The sequence below is a fragment of the Castor canadensis genome, chromosome 4 (assembly GCF_047511655.1).
Source record: "Castor canadensis chromosome 4, mCasCan1.hap1v2, whole genome shotgun sequence".
In the NCBI taxonomy this organism is placed as follows: Eukaryota; Metazoa; Chordata; class Mammalia; order Rodentia; family Castoridae; genus Castor; species Castor canadensis.
This window is the reverse complement of record NC_133389.1, coordinates 29,858,666-29,873,379: the sequence shown is the minus strand read 5'-3', so window position 1 is coordinate 29,873,379 and position 14,714 is coordinate 29,858,666. Positions and strand designations below refer to the sequence as shown.

The window sequence follows — 14,714 nt, the reverse complement described above, 5'->3', positions numbered from 1 at the left end:
CAGCTACACAGTGAGACTCTGTCTCAAAATAAAAATAGCTCTTTAAAAAAAAAAAAAAAGGGGGACATAGCTCAGTGGTAGAGTACTTGCCTCGTCTGTGCAAGGCCCTAAATTCAATGTCCAGAAAATAAAATAAAAACTGAAGAAAAAAGAGAAATTTGGGCATGTCACCCCAATACAAAATGCATTTATCTTTGGATCTAACAATTCCATGTTAAATAACATACCTTTAAATATATTCTTAGCCAGGTGGAGTGGCACGTTCCTGCAATTGCAACACTCAGGAGGCTGAAGCAGGAGAATCAGAAGTTTCAGTGCAACCTGGATGCACAGCAAGACCCTGTCTAACAAATCAAAACAAAACAAAACAAAAATCCAGGCATGGTACTTCACACCGGTAATCCCAGCACTCAGGGGGCTGATAGAGGAGGATTATGAATTTGAGGCCAGCTGAACTACATAGAAAGACCGTGTCTCAAAAAAATGCTCACATATGCAAAGTGAAAGATACATAGTTATTTATGCTAATATGGTTATTCTCTCAAAAGATTTGAAATAATGTCCTTCTATAGGGAACTAGCTCAATATATTCATTGTATGATATATCTATACAAACAAAAAGAAAATAAGGAAGCTTTTTGCATATTGGATGAAACAACTATCAGATATATTACTAAGTGAAAAAAAAAAAAAAGCAAGATTCGAGCCAGGCACTAGTGGCTCACGCCTATAATCCTAGCTACTTGGGAAGCCAGTATCAGCCAGGCACTTCTTTTCAGTTAAGTGGATTTAAGTTGGTTTTTGTGTTTCCCAACAGAAAGTTCCCTAGTTAATACTGAGACCAACTGGGACAGTCCCCTCATTGTATAGGCAAGGGAACTCCCAAGTGGCACAGGAGATTTTCTCCTGCAATTGCATGGATTAGACAGTGATAAAGCCAGCCAGGGGATTTGATAAATTCTCTCCTACCATCAAGAGCAGTACTCATTTTTATTTGTTCCCATCACATGACCCCTCACTTCCAGGGAGCCAGAACAAACCTGGCAGGGGAGCTGGTAGTCATGTAGCTAAATCCAGGTAGGGTCCCAGGGAACTGACTAAGCAGAGGCCATGGTACCAAAGTACCAGGTAGAGGGAAACTGTGTCATCAGCTATGCCAGGTCAGTGACAAAACTGAAGAGGCTGGATTTTGTCACTAAGGTTAGAACTGAGTAGTTTGAGGAATGGAGTAGGGAGTAACACAACTGCAGGAATGGAACACTAGAGACAAACATCCAGGAGGCGGCTCGGGGCCCAGAGCTAATGCACAGTGGGCTTTGACATTTGCCTATGTAAGAAGAGCTAGAGGAGATACTGTCACTTTGAATTTTCTTAAAAGTGAGGGGGGGGTGGTCCAAATGATGTATACACATTTAAGTAAATGCAAAAATGATACCTGTTGAGACTGTTCTGGGAATCCGGGAAGAGGGGATGAAAGAGAGCAGTGGAGGGGGGTGAATTCAAATATGATATATTTGATACATTGTAAGAACTTTTGCAAATACTCCAATGTACCCCCAACCCAGAACAATAATAAAAAAAATAGATAATATAATTAATTTTTTTTAAAAAGTGAGTGAGGTAAGGAATTCGAAAGATCACTCCTGGTCAGAATAGTATAAAGTGGAAAAACTGTAATAACTATCTTGCAAAGAACAACCTACAGTATGTGAGGGATATTTTGTTTTCAGTAAAAGCTGTCATTAAGCTGGGCACTGGTGGCTCACACTTGTAATCCTAGCTACTTGGGAAGCAGAGATCAGGGGATCACGGTTCAAAGCAGCCCAAGGCAAATAGTTCATGAGACTTTATCTCGAAAAACCCATCACAAAACAGGATTAGTGGAGTGGCACAAGTAATAGAGTGCCTGCCTAGCAAGAGTGAATCCCTGAGTTCAAGCCCTAGCACTGCCAAAAAAAATAAATAAAAAGCTATTATTAAAACACAAACCATAGACTAGAAGAGGAAACTTGTGATGCATTTAACCTACAAAGGACTTGTATCCTGTGTATCTATGTAAAGAATTTGTAAAACCAAAAAAAAAATTTTTTTTTTAAATAGCCATGAGCACTGTTTCTAGGGTGGGACCAGGAAATATAGAAGATAAGCCTGCATGGAGCACTTTGGAAGGGTCTAGCAAAGGGATACAGGAGCCACCTGAAAGAGCTTCTCCTAACCAAAGCTGGGACAATTTAAATAGAAAAAAAATACAATATTGAATTACAATCCAAAATATATAATAAACATGAGACCACATGATATAAATGATTGAATACATAAATAAATGGGGGGAATAGACAAATGTCTCGTGCATTCAAATTCCAAATCATTTATGTAGATACTCCACCTTCAAGGAGGTTAAAGCATAACTCATTTACGTCTCAATACCCCTTAAGTGGAAGGTTTAAATAGTGACTTCCTTCCAAAGAATCCAGCATGAAGGAGATGAGAGGAAATACAGACATTACCTCAGGCCAGTGATTAAGGTTAACATCAACAGCGATAATTCAGCTGAGCACTGGTGACTCATGCCTGTAATCCTTGCTACTTGGGAGGCTGAGATAGGGAGATCAAGGCAGGAGGCCACCCTGGGGAAGTAGTTCAGGAGACTCCTTTTTAAAACAAGCAGAGCAAAATAGACTAGAGGTGTGGCTCAAGTGGTAGAGCACCTGCTTTGCAAGTGTGAAGCCCTGAGTTCAAACCCCAGCCCCAAGAAAATAGAAGTTATAATTCATGTTGATAGTATATGCCCTTAATACCATGTGATGACAATGGTTCATTACCTCTGTGGTTTTCCACTCAACACTCATAACCCCAGACCAACCATGAAAAAGTATCAGACAGCCTCAAATTGAAAGACCAGTACTTCTCAAACTGTCAATCAAGGTCATCACAAACAAGTGAGAAACAGCCCAGAGGAGGCTGAGACACAATGTCTAAACAAATGTGATATCCTGAATGGAATGCTGAAACAGAAAAAGGACACTAGGTAAAAACTAGGAAATTTCAATGAAGTATGGACCTTTGGATAGAAATTTTGTGACAAATATACTAATGTTCCTTCATGAAGCTACCTCAGCCCTGGAAGGCATTCAGGTTACTTTCAACAATGGCTTGCTGTGCAAAAACTATTTGAAAGAACAACGTGGTTTATCCTGAACACCTGCTCTACTTCTGGGAGTCCAGAACTTTGGTACATGGTGGGTACAGGGCATCTATATGATCAGCCCCAATAAAATCCCAGGCAGTGAACTTTCCTAAAATAATACTTCACATATGTACAGTTCATGGCTGAAGCAGTTAAGTGCATTCTGTGTGAATCCACTAGGAGACAATTCTTGAAAGCTTGCACTTAGTTTCCTCTGAACTTTCCTCCACGACTCATGTTGCTCTGCATCCTTTATTGTAATTCTTCAAACCATGAGGACTACATGCCGAGCCGAGTCCTAAATTCTAGCAAATCACTGATCCCTGGGTGTGTTCTTGGGGACCTCTGACACATAGACCTAAATAGGAAAACAATATCTAAACTAGGAGTGATGGCCCATGCCTATTATCCCAGTGCTGGAGAAGATGAGGCAAGAGAATTGAAAGTTGGAGGCCAATCTAGGCTACAAAAACCAAAACAAAAAGAACCCAAATATCTGCGGGGGGGAGGGGGTGGGGGGGGTGGAGAACAGAAAATTATCTTCTTAACCTAAGGGCAAATATTTCTTAAACAGGACACAAAAGGCACAATTACAAAAGGAAAAATGGGAGTCTTTACTCCCATTTCCTGCACGGGGAACATGAAATGTTTCTCCCTTCTCTCCCCCTGCCTGCCCACTTCTCCCTACTTTATTCTACTATACTAAAATAAACCCTTGCTAAATAAATAAAAACGTAAATGGAAAAACTATCAGAATTACTTTCCCACTTTCATTCCTTTGTGTATGCAGCGAAGTCTATCCTTATTGCCCTTGACCTTCATCCTCTGCTTGTCAAAATCTAACCTAACTCATAACACACTGAATTAAAAAAAAAAAAAAAAATCCCATGTGAGTTCATACTGGTATGAGGAGAAAAAAACTTTATGCAGAAAGGAATTGTAACTTGTCACATATAGACATTCCTATCAAAAATGTTTATTCTAAATCTCAATCTAATAGGACTCTAGCCAATTCAAAGTGTAACACTGTATCAGAATTTTTCTCTTGGTTCACTGATGCAGAATGAACTGGGCTGTAGCTCAGCAAAACACCACATACAACTTTAAGGAAAAATGTACTGAACAGTTTAAATGACTTACCAAATCCATATAACTAGTGGACAGTAGAAACTAAAACCCAGACTTTCTGACTCATAAAGATTATTTTCATAGAGCAAATTTGCTCTTACAATATTGTTTGTTACCACTTATATTAGATAACTTACATCAGACCTATTTTTTTTGAGATCCCCATCTCCAAATAATGGGCTGGAAGTATGGCTTAAGCAGTAGATAGCCTGCTTTGCAAACACAAAGCCCTGATTTCAAACCCCAGCTTCACCAAAATAAATTAGTAAAATTAAAAAATGCTGCTCATGAAGTATGTTTAACAACACAGTAAGAAATCATTCAGCTAGGATGTATCTCAATGGTAGAGCACTTGCCTAGCATGTGAAAGCCCTGGGTTCAATCTTCAGCCAAAAAAAAATAAAAAAAAGTATCAGCTTTATGTTTCTATTTATTCTGTTATCTCTAGGTTTTGTTCCCATGTTTTACACTTCACTTAGCAATTTTTTATTTCCTTGAGAATTTTGGTTGTCCTCTTCTTTTCCTGCCTATAGTACCTTTATGCAGACACATCTCCTAGGCAGAGAAGCCAAAGTAAGACTTCGGTATCAATTTGCCACATATACTTAGTTGTCTAGCTTCCTGTGCCAATATTCAAGTAGAATGGAATTAAAAAACAAGTTATCAAGTCAACATCTCAATTGCTTTAAACAATAACAAACCACAGAAAACTACCACACAATAAGGAACTTTTATTTTCATGTGATTTCTGTACATCAGGAATATGAGAGTAATCCTTTTACAAATGGGACCAACTTTTACTAGAAGCCATGACAAACCAAACCAGTATGATGTGAATCCATGAGATTATGATTCAAATCCAGCCACAAAGTTTGTTACAATCTCTTTCAGCTTTGCATCTGACTCTTCTGAGATCTTCCCATCGGCCCTATTTGGAAATAAAAGCAGTTCATCAGTTCTGATCTATAAAACTCAATGACTAGCCTAACTAAAAAAGAACTAAGACTTTATATATTAAAATTTAACCATATGTAGAAAAAGACTGCGTTCACCTGATAGTGCCCAACAGGGCCTGGTGTTGGCTGACAACATGATTCAAGAAAGCATTCTCAAACTTTGTGATCTTGCTGGGCTCCAGTTTATCAAGATAGCCCCTTACACCCGCATAGATGACAGCCACTTGTTCTTCAATAGCCATGGGAGCTGAAGACAAACAACAGAGTATCACGAGTTGCTCAAACAAATCAACGGCATGTTACCAAAGTCAGAGAAAACTGTCCTTCCAATTACTAACATGTCACTCCCTATTTTATCACCTACTCTCACGTTCTCAGCCATCTGTAACTACTCCTAATACTACTTCTGACCTCCCTCTTTGGTAAACAGAATCATCATCTTTACGAATATATGGCCCATAACCAGTGTTTATACTCTGGCTTTGTTCATACTATTTTGGGTGGGTGGGTTTTTTTTTTTTTCCCCCCAGTGCTGGGAATGGCCAGGGCCTCATGAATACTAGGCAAGCACTCTACTACTGAGCCACACCCCCAGCCCAGGAATAAATAATTTGCTGAAATTTGTTTGATAAAAACAAACTAATGTTCTTTACAACCTGCCCAATTCCATACTCATATAGCTAAGAAAAAAGAAATCAAATAGGTCTTAATTCCTTAAAGTATAAACTCAGTAAGTTTTCCTGGTAATTAAGTCTGTAACATTTATGTTCAAATGGTAAGGACAATACTTATATGACATAGCCCTGTAGACCTGGGAAGACTAACATACAATAGGAACCTGACCAAACAAAACACAACTCACAATACTGTCCTTGCTTCAGCAATTCAGTCAGACGCACACCACGACTCAAGAGTTGTTGAGTGGCAGCATCGAGATCAGAACCAAACTGGGCAAAAGCAGCAACCTCACGATACTGAGCTAACTCCAGCTTCATGGTACCTGCCACCTGAATGCAGAAGTTATTGGTAACTCAATAAGTACAGTTGATACAGTTTTTTAAGACGTGACATCTTCCTCCCTGTCAAAATAATTAAAATTACCTGCTTCATAGCCCTGGTTTGGGCAGCAGATCCAACACGAGATACAGACAAACCAACATTAATGGCAGGGCGAATACCTTTATAGAACAATTCTGTCTCCAAGAAGATCTACGATGTAAGAATACCTGTGTTAGTAAGCCTAAAGAAAGAAGCCAACTACTTTCATACTGTTTTGTTTTTTTTTGGTGGTGCTAAGGTTTGAACTTAGGGCTTTCAGCTTGCAAGGCAGGCTCACTTCTGCTTGAACCACACCTCCTGCCTAAAAATCAACCAATTCAAATATAAGTATTGTCCCCCCAAAAAAAACTCGAAACTCAACACTTGAGGAAGAATACTAAGTGACCTCTCATAGTGAAGAGCTCCCCAAAGCCAGGCACCTGTGGCTCACACCTATAAAACTATGTACGTGGGAGGCTAAGATGAGGAGGATTGTGGTTTGAAGCCAGCCACAGGCTAAGACCCTATCTTGAAAATATCCAACAAAAATGACTGGCAGGGTGACTCACACAGCAGAGATCCTGAGTTCAAACCCCAGTATCACCAAAAAAAAGATGTGCTTAGGAGGAAGGAAAAAAGTAACATACTGGGATGTACTTCAAAATTAGCTACGAATGGAAAAATAGTACAAATGAAAAAAATAATGAAGCACACTATTTCATAAAAATGGTAATTTGGATAATACATGGAATTTCATTATACTATTCTCCTTTTGCATCCATTTGCAGTTTTCCATGATTTAAAAAAAGGCACTTAACAAATCAGTTCATAACCACTAGTCTCAACCAATGTCTTGGAATTATCCAATTGTTTTTTTAAACTTTTTTTTTTTTTGGGTGGGGAGGGATACTGAGGATTGAGAACAGGGCCTTGTGCTTGTGAGGCAGGCACTCTATCACTTGAGCCATACCCCCAGCCCATTTTTTTTAAACTTATTTTAATCATTAAAATAATACCTGTCCATCAGTGATGGAAATGACATTTGTTGGAATGTAAGCAGACACATCACCAGCCTGTGTTTCTATGACCGGTAAAGCAGTCAAGGAGCCACCACCAAAAGAATCATTCATTTTGGCTGCTCTCTCCAGCAGCCGGGAGTGTAGGTAGAACACATCACCAGGATAGGCTTCACGACCAGGGGGTCGGCGGAGCAACAGAGACATCTGACGGTAAGCAACAGCCTACAAGACAGAAAAGGATTGTCAAGTTCACCTAAACAAAAGCTGCATTTATCAACTTCCACTGCAGTCCAAACATGAAGATTATAAAATATATTCTCTTTGACCTGTTTGGATAAGTCATCATAGATGATCAAAGCATGTTTGCCGTTATCTCTAAAATACTCTCCCATAGAACAGCCAGAATAAGGAGCCAGGTACTGAAGTGGGGCAGCATCAGAAGCAGTAGCTGACACCACAATGGTGTACTTCATGGCATCTAAGGAGAAAAAGTTTTACATTTTACAAGGTTATTAATATTCTGATTTTAAATTAGAGACTACTATAATAAAAGTGACTGTGGTAGAAAGAATTTTACTATTAGCCAGGGGTCAGCGGCTCATGCCTGCAATTCTAGCTACTTAAGCGGCTGAGATCAGGAGGATTGTGGTTTTGAAAAGGCAAGCTCCGGCAAATAGTTGGTGGGAATCCATCTCTAAAATAACCAGAGCAAAATGGACTTAAGGTGTGGTTCAAACAGTAGAGTTCTTGCTTTACTAGTGCCTGTTTTGCAAGCAAGAAGCCCAGCATTCAAAACCTGGAGACAGACACATGACACAGACACAGACACAGACACACATACACACCCCCCACCCCACCCCCTCCCCTACTAAGAATTACTTGGTGGCTCAGGCCTATAGTACTAGCTACTCAGGAGGCAGAGATCAGGAGGATCGCAGTTCAAAGCCAGCGTGGGCAAATAATTCATGAGACCCTATCTCAAAAAACCCTTCACAAAAATAGGGCTGGTGGAGTGGCTCAAGATGAAGGCCCTGAGTTCAATCAAGTCCCAGTACTGGGGGGGAAAAAAAAAAAATTCACTTGGGCTGGCAAAGTGCTCAAGTGGTAGGCTGCCTGCTAGAGGAGTGAAGCCCTGAGTTCAAACCGCCCAAAAAATAAATAAATAAAAATAATTAACTAGTCATATACAGCACCCACTTCAAAGAAACTGGTAAAACCTTTGTATTTATTGGTGTTTTAATTCTGTTTTCCTGGTTTTGTTTTACTTTTTGATTTACATTAGAAAGTTCTGTTCACTAAGAGTTAATAAAATTGGCCTTGGTTAAGCAGAGGCTGTTTTAAGATTAACAGTTAACAGGAATTATAGTAACAGCAATAAGACTAAATTTCTTTACTACCTGCATCTGTAAGTCTCTTCACCAACTGGGCAACAGTGGATCGTTTCTGACCAATAGCAACATAGATACAGTACAGCTTCTTCTTTTCATCAGATCCATCATTGAAACGTTTCTGATTGATGATTGTATCAATAGCAATTGAAGTTTTCCTTTAAAAAAAGGAAAACGTAAATGTCAGCAATACTTCAAGATTTCTCAGTTAAAATTTTACTATTTTCAAATCTTCTATCATTATAGCCAAAGCATTTTGCCATTCCAAAATGAAAAGTAACCTCTGCCTAGAGCAAATTTTAATACTTTTAACATGCTTTTGAATCTTTACCCAGTCTGTCTGTCACCAATAATCAGCTCACGCTGACCACGACCAATGGGCACCAGGCTATCCACAGCCTTAATGCCAGTTTGCATTGGTTCCCGCACAGAGATTCGAGGAATGATTCCAGGGGCTTTCAGACCCACTCGCCTACGCATCTTAGAACCAATTGGACCCTGTAAGAAAAAAATAACAATTTTTTTAAAAAATTTAAAAAAGAACCCACAGAATGAATTTTGATGTTTGTTAGAATCTGCAACCAGATCTAATAAACACCAAACCTACCTTTCCATCAATGGCATTACCAAGGGCATCTACTACTCGACCCAAGAGCTCCTCGCCAACTGGAACATCCACAATGGCTCCTGTCCTCTTCACAATATCTCCTTCCTTAATTAGTTTATCATTCCCAAACACGACAACACCAACATTGTCTGGTTCCAAGTTCAGAGACATACCCTGCACAAAAGACAAAATTGAGTATCAATGAAGCTAGAGGGCTTTCCTTCCCATATACCAATACTACATGTTATGCAAATACCAAGGGGTGAGAGAGTTGTATTATTCTTTTCATCCGGATTTTTCCAACAATCAACCTTCTTCAGTCAAGACTTTTAAAATAGCAACATTTTCTTGAACAATCTTAAAATAGCACTATGAAAAGCCTAACAAGCTTATTCATCACATCTTGAAAGAAGCAAAGAAATTATATAGAGTAAGCTTTATTTCTAGTACATTTCCTTTCACTATGGCTTTGAAGCAAATGATTGGTATGAAATAAAGTAGTCAAATGGAAAAAACAAAAAAAAAGTAGTCAAATGGAAATTTTAAGACACTGATTTTTACCTTTTTATCTATGAGAATCTCCCTAACAGCTTTAAAATTATCTAATCGGAACCTGTACTCCTCAGGTTAAAAATATTATTATTTATCTGGGCACCAGTGGCTCACACCTATAATCCTAACTACATGGGAGGGAGAGAACAGGAGTATCAAGGATGTTCAAAGCCAGACCAGGCATATAGTTCCTGAGACCCTATTTAAAAAAACACCAACGCAAAGCAGGGCTGGCAGAGTGGCTCAAGTGGTCGAGTGCCAGCCTGGCAAGCATGAGTGAGACTCTAAGTTCAAACCCCAGTACTACAAAAAACAAGACAAAAAACCCTGAGGCAAACTGAGACATTTACCTTTAAGCCTGAAGAAAACTCTACCATTTCTTCTGCTTGAACATTCCTCAGCCCATGTACTCGGGCAATACCATCACCAATACTTAAGACACGCCCAGTCTCTTCAAGGTCAACAGAGGTATCAGCTCCAAGAATACGCTCTTCAAGAATAGAGGACATCTCAGCAGTGCCTGAAAGAGCCAAAAATAACTCAGTCCCTTTAAAATACATTTCCCAACAACATAACAAACTAGTTTTATGGCAGAGTGTTTGTCTATCAAGCACAAAGCTCTCAATAAAATCCCCAGTACTGCCAAAAAAATTTTTTTATAATAATCCAATTATGTTTTAAAATGTAATACAAATTATATTCCAAAAAACTGGGACTGAGAAATCCAAGTGATTAAGAGGAAAACGTCTCCTGGGGCTGGTGAAGTGGCTCAAGTGACAAGTGCCTGCCTAGGAATCATGAGATCCCAAACCCAGTAACGCTAAATGGCCCTAATACCTAGTGAGGGATGTTGCTCCACGTAGAGTACTTGTCTGCCATACGCAAGGCTCTGAGTTTGGTCCCTAGCACCAGGAGGGGGGAGAATCCTTGAAACATCTCCAGAGAAATCCCCAACCACAGTACCTTCCTCTGTCCACCTCCCACTTCTCTACTGCATTTGCACGGTGAAAATTCAGAATCCCATAAAATAGCAGTCATTGCCTTTGAACTGCTTATCATTTTCCTGTGCTCTTTAGGTTACAGTAAAAAATCTGTCATAGATCAGAAACTTTCTGTTTCACTCAAAGAGACATCAGAAAAATCTTTATTGCTACTACTAGATATATCATACTACTAATATGTAACTGTTCATTTCATTAGAACAAGAAAACTTACCACTGCAAAACAAATGGCACATTGTGGTTTAAGAACCTGAAATTTTGTAGCAATCGAAAAGTCAATGCAGACATAGAAACAATGACTTACCAGTCTTCTGAAGACGGGTGTTAGAGGTATGGAGGTTCCTTGCAGCAATGAAAGATGATCCCAAAGCATTCTTGGAGACCTAGCGCAAGGATACTCTTAAAAATGTGATTTTTTAAAAAATAAAAAGCCTTCATAAAACTGACAGGTTTAAACAAATGCAGGCTTAGTCTGATCAAGTTAGTGGTGAAAATGTAAATCATATCTGAAAGATTTTGTTTACATTTTGAAGATTACTAAGCATGGGAAAGCACACACACAGATATCTATTATGGAACTCCTGGTACCCAACAAACATTATAAAAGGCGTACTTTAAAAGGCAACCGTTAGGAAAATACAAGTGTCTTTCCCTTAAAGGCATCTAGATACTATTATTTTGACTTTAGATTTCACCTGAGTTGTGGAAGTCTCACAAGATATATTGCTTTCTAAGGCGTAACTCTCACTGTATCTCCAATTTTACTTAAAAAAAATTTTTTTTAAACTGAGTTAGCAAATAAATGCTAGATTTAGATTAGAAGCCAAAAATGTGAATTTTTCTTTTTTTAACTGCCTTGAACAAATCCTGCAGCAACCTGGAACTTGGACCTGTCTTTCCTTCAGGTTGTAATGTAAGGGTCATTGTCAGTTGTAAAGCTACTCCTTTCTAGAAGACCTAGATGAAAATTATTAAAAATGCTTTTCTGCTAACAGAGAACCAAGAAGCTGCCACTGGATGTGTTAGGGCAGCAAATGGCCAATACATTTTTTTTCACCTTTCACACTCAAGATTGCTTTTACAAAATTATTTTTAAGATTGAGGTGTTTATCCAGGACTTAACGGTCAAACGCTTCAAAGAAGGAAAGTAAGGAAGGGTACTGACTCTTACAGACATTCTCCAACCTTATGATCACATGTACTTATATCCTCCATCGCGGCCTAACAATTCCTCCAAACACCAGGCGGACAATTCAAGGACGCAATCTTTAAACATGTCAAAGAACTACACAGCTCAAGGTCTTGTCGGATGGAGATAATTTGGAAAGCCGCTTCACTGTGGTGACAGTATCGGCCACTTCTTTGCACCTGTACGGTGGGTGGGTCCCGATCGTTCTGCACTAGGCAATCGCCTGTCCAAGGACTTAAGAAAACCACCTTCCTTTATTGCTTTGCTCAGGGCTGACCTCCGAGCGGAGATGAAATGCCGGAGCCTGCTGACCTTCATACAATGTCAGGCTCGCGACAGCAGCCATCTGACCTTCAGCTGCGCGAGACCCGGACGATCCCCGGAACCCGGGCTCCGAGCAGGCCTCGGAGGACCAGTGCGCTAACCCTGACCTTCATTAACCCAAGGCCCCTTCTTGGTCTGCTCTCAGCCCAAGACAACCCTCCTGGGACCGGGTCCTCGGGTAACACCGAAGTCACCGCCTCCTCTGCACCGTTCTGCAACGAGGGCGAGCAATCGGGCCCCTCCGCCGCCCTCCGAGCGGCCACGGTGCAAGATGGCGGCGCCCGGCCAGCCCCTCACACTCCCTGCAGAGAGCTCCGAGCCGGCGCCCACGACTCGCTGCAGCCTCGCTGGGCTGCCTGTCCACCAGGCCCGGCGCTTACCAGCCCGGCCCGCCGAGGGAGAGCGCGGGCCACGGCCGCGGCGACGCGCACAGACAGCATCTTCACGGGTTCCCTTTGCAAGGTTCCTCTGCAGCCGCAGCCTCCAGACTGACTGGGACAAAATGGCCGAATAGCAAGGAAGGTCAAGGCAGCCAGCCCACCTGACCCGGAAGTACAGCCCCTCGCTTTCACCTCCGGAAGCAAATCGTGGGGGGTGGATGGAAAGGTTTCTTTTTCTTTTTTAAGTTTTTTTTTTTTTTAAGTTTAAAGCTGAAAACGAATGAATAGAGTGCTGCTAGCTTCTGCTCCTTAATTCGTTGTACATTTACTTTGGTCTTTCGAGTTGACCTTATGGTTGCCCCGGACGACCACGTGAGTAGCGGAACCCGCAGAGAAGGCAGTGCTCAGGAGGGTCCCCAGGGTTAGGTGATGGCGTCACCCGGTCCTGGGGTGTGACTGCCTTGACCGTGAGGATTAATAGTGTTCGTGGGTTAAACCGTGGTGCTGTAGCAATGGTGAACAGTTATGGGGTAGGGAGCATGCATAGCGTACCCCACCCAGCCGGTTCATCGGCAGCTCACTGGTCCCACCCCAGACTTTGAATCCACGATTTGGGACAATCTTGACTTCTTAACAGACTTTTCACCATTCCAAAGTATCTGATATGCACCCAACTTAAAGAATCTCAGTTCCTTAAGATCTAATCTAAAAGAAGCCTGTCTGAATTAGAGAAAATTGTTTAAAAATTCTAATAAACAGTTGAGCAGAGTGGTTCCTAGACTCGACTAGGACTCAAGTTTTCCTCTGCCAACTAGTTTTATGACATTGGGGACTCTTCTTTTGGAGTTAAATGAAAATGGTTAATACACAATTTCTACACTATATTGCGAAAGAGCTTTTTCCCCTCCAACTTTTTCTTTTTTTTTTTTGAGGTAGGGAGGGCTTCACGCTTGCTAGGCAGGCACTCCACCATTTGAGCCACTCCACCAGCCCCTTTTTTGTGTTGGGTATTTTTGAGATACGATATCTAGAACTGTTTGCCCTGTCTGACCTCAAATCGTGAATTTCTTCCTGCCTCTAGAGTAGCTAGGATTGCAGGTGAACGCCCCCACCAGAGCCTGTTCCCCGCGCCCCCTCTCCAAAAAAAAATTTTTTTTATGACCCTGCCAGGTGTCAGTGGCTCACGCCTGTAATTCTAGCTATGTGGGAGGCTGAGATCAGAAGAATCACAGGGAAGTCAGTACAAATAATTTTCAGACCCCATCTCCCAAATAACCAAAGCAAAGTGGACTGGAGGTGTGGTTCATACCTGCTTTGCAAGTATGAAAGCCTGCATTCAAGCCTCAGTCCCATCATAAAATTAAAAAGAAAAAAAGGAGCAAATTACAAGTTTTTTATGATGCTGAGGTTTTTGTGGTATGCTCGGAATTTTTTTTTTTTGTGATGCTGGGGATTATGTGATAGTGGACACTATTAACGCCTTTACTTGTAACTGTTCCAAGAGGCATCGTTCAACTCCATCCAGCCAAATCCTGGCTTACATTCAAAGCCTTAATTTGGAGAAGGCTATGAATAGACAAACAGGAAGAAAACACAGTTTGTAAAAACAACAAAATTGCAGGAATACTTTGCAAAATTTGTAGTGATGAAAGGGCATAAAGACAATTGTTTTCCCGTACCCAAGAGTTGCACCAATTTATCTGAAATTCAATTACTGAACAGAGCTGTGTTTGAAGTAGAGAATAAGGAGGAACCTGGGGATGTAACTCAGTGCTAGAGTGCTTGCCTAGCATGTGCAAGGCACTGGGTTCAGTCTTCAGCACTGGAGGAAAAAATAAGGATGAAGAAGTCATAAAGTATTAGTTACTTGTAAGCTTCCTTTTAAAAGAAAGATTTAATCTTCTTAAATATGCATATGATGTAAGAGACAGATACTTGGTTATCA

At 40.7% G+C, this 14,714-nt stretch overlaps 1 protein-coding gene across 1 annotated transcript; it reads right to left on the bottom strand.

Annotated features, from left to right (window-relative positions):
* Nucleotides 1-5,026: 5,026 nt before the first annotated feature.
* Atp5f1a (ATP synthase F1 subunit alpha) lies at nt 5,027-12,927 on the bottom strand. The gene is made up of 12 exons (XM_020165052.2): nt 12,770-12,927; nt 11,181-11,259; nt 10,226-10,395; nt 9,324-9,497; nt 9,048-9,214; nt 8,726-8,874; nt 7,655-7,806; nt 7,326-7,550; nt 6,373-6,480; nt 6,134-6,278; nt 5,368-5,518; nt 5,027-5,243 (listed from the first exon to the last, which is right to left on the bottom strand). Exons 1-12 carry the CDS (start codon nt 12,827-12,829, stop codon nt 5,162-5,164), a joined length of 1,662 nt encoding a protein of 553 aa, XP_020020641.1. The 5' UTR covers nt 12,830-12,927; the 3' UTR covers nt 5,027-5,161.
* Nucleotides 12,928-14,714: the final 1,787 nt, after the last annotated feature.

Coding starts and splice junctions, on each gene's coding strand:
- Atp5f1a (XM_020165052.2), bottom strand. CDS start 12,829: ATGCTGTCTGTGCGCGTCGCCGCGGCCGTGGCCCGCGCTCTCCCTCGG. Junction 11,260..12,769: donor TCCCTCGGCGGGCCGGGCTG/GTAAGCGCCGGG, acceptor TCCTTGCGCTAG/GTCTCCAAGAATGCTTTGGG. Junction 7,551..7,654: donor ATGATGACTTATCCAAACAG/GTCAAAGAGAAT, acceptor TCTGTCTTGTAG/GCTGTTGCTTACCGTCAGAT.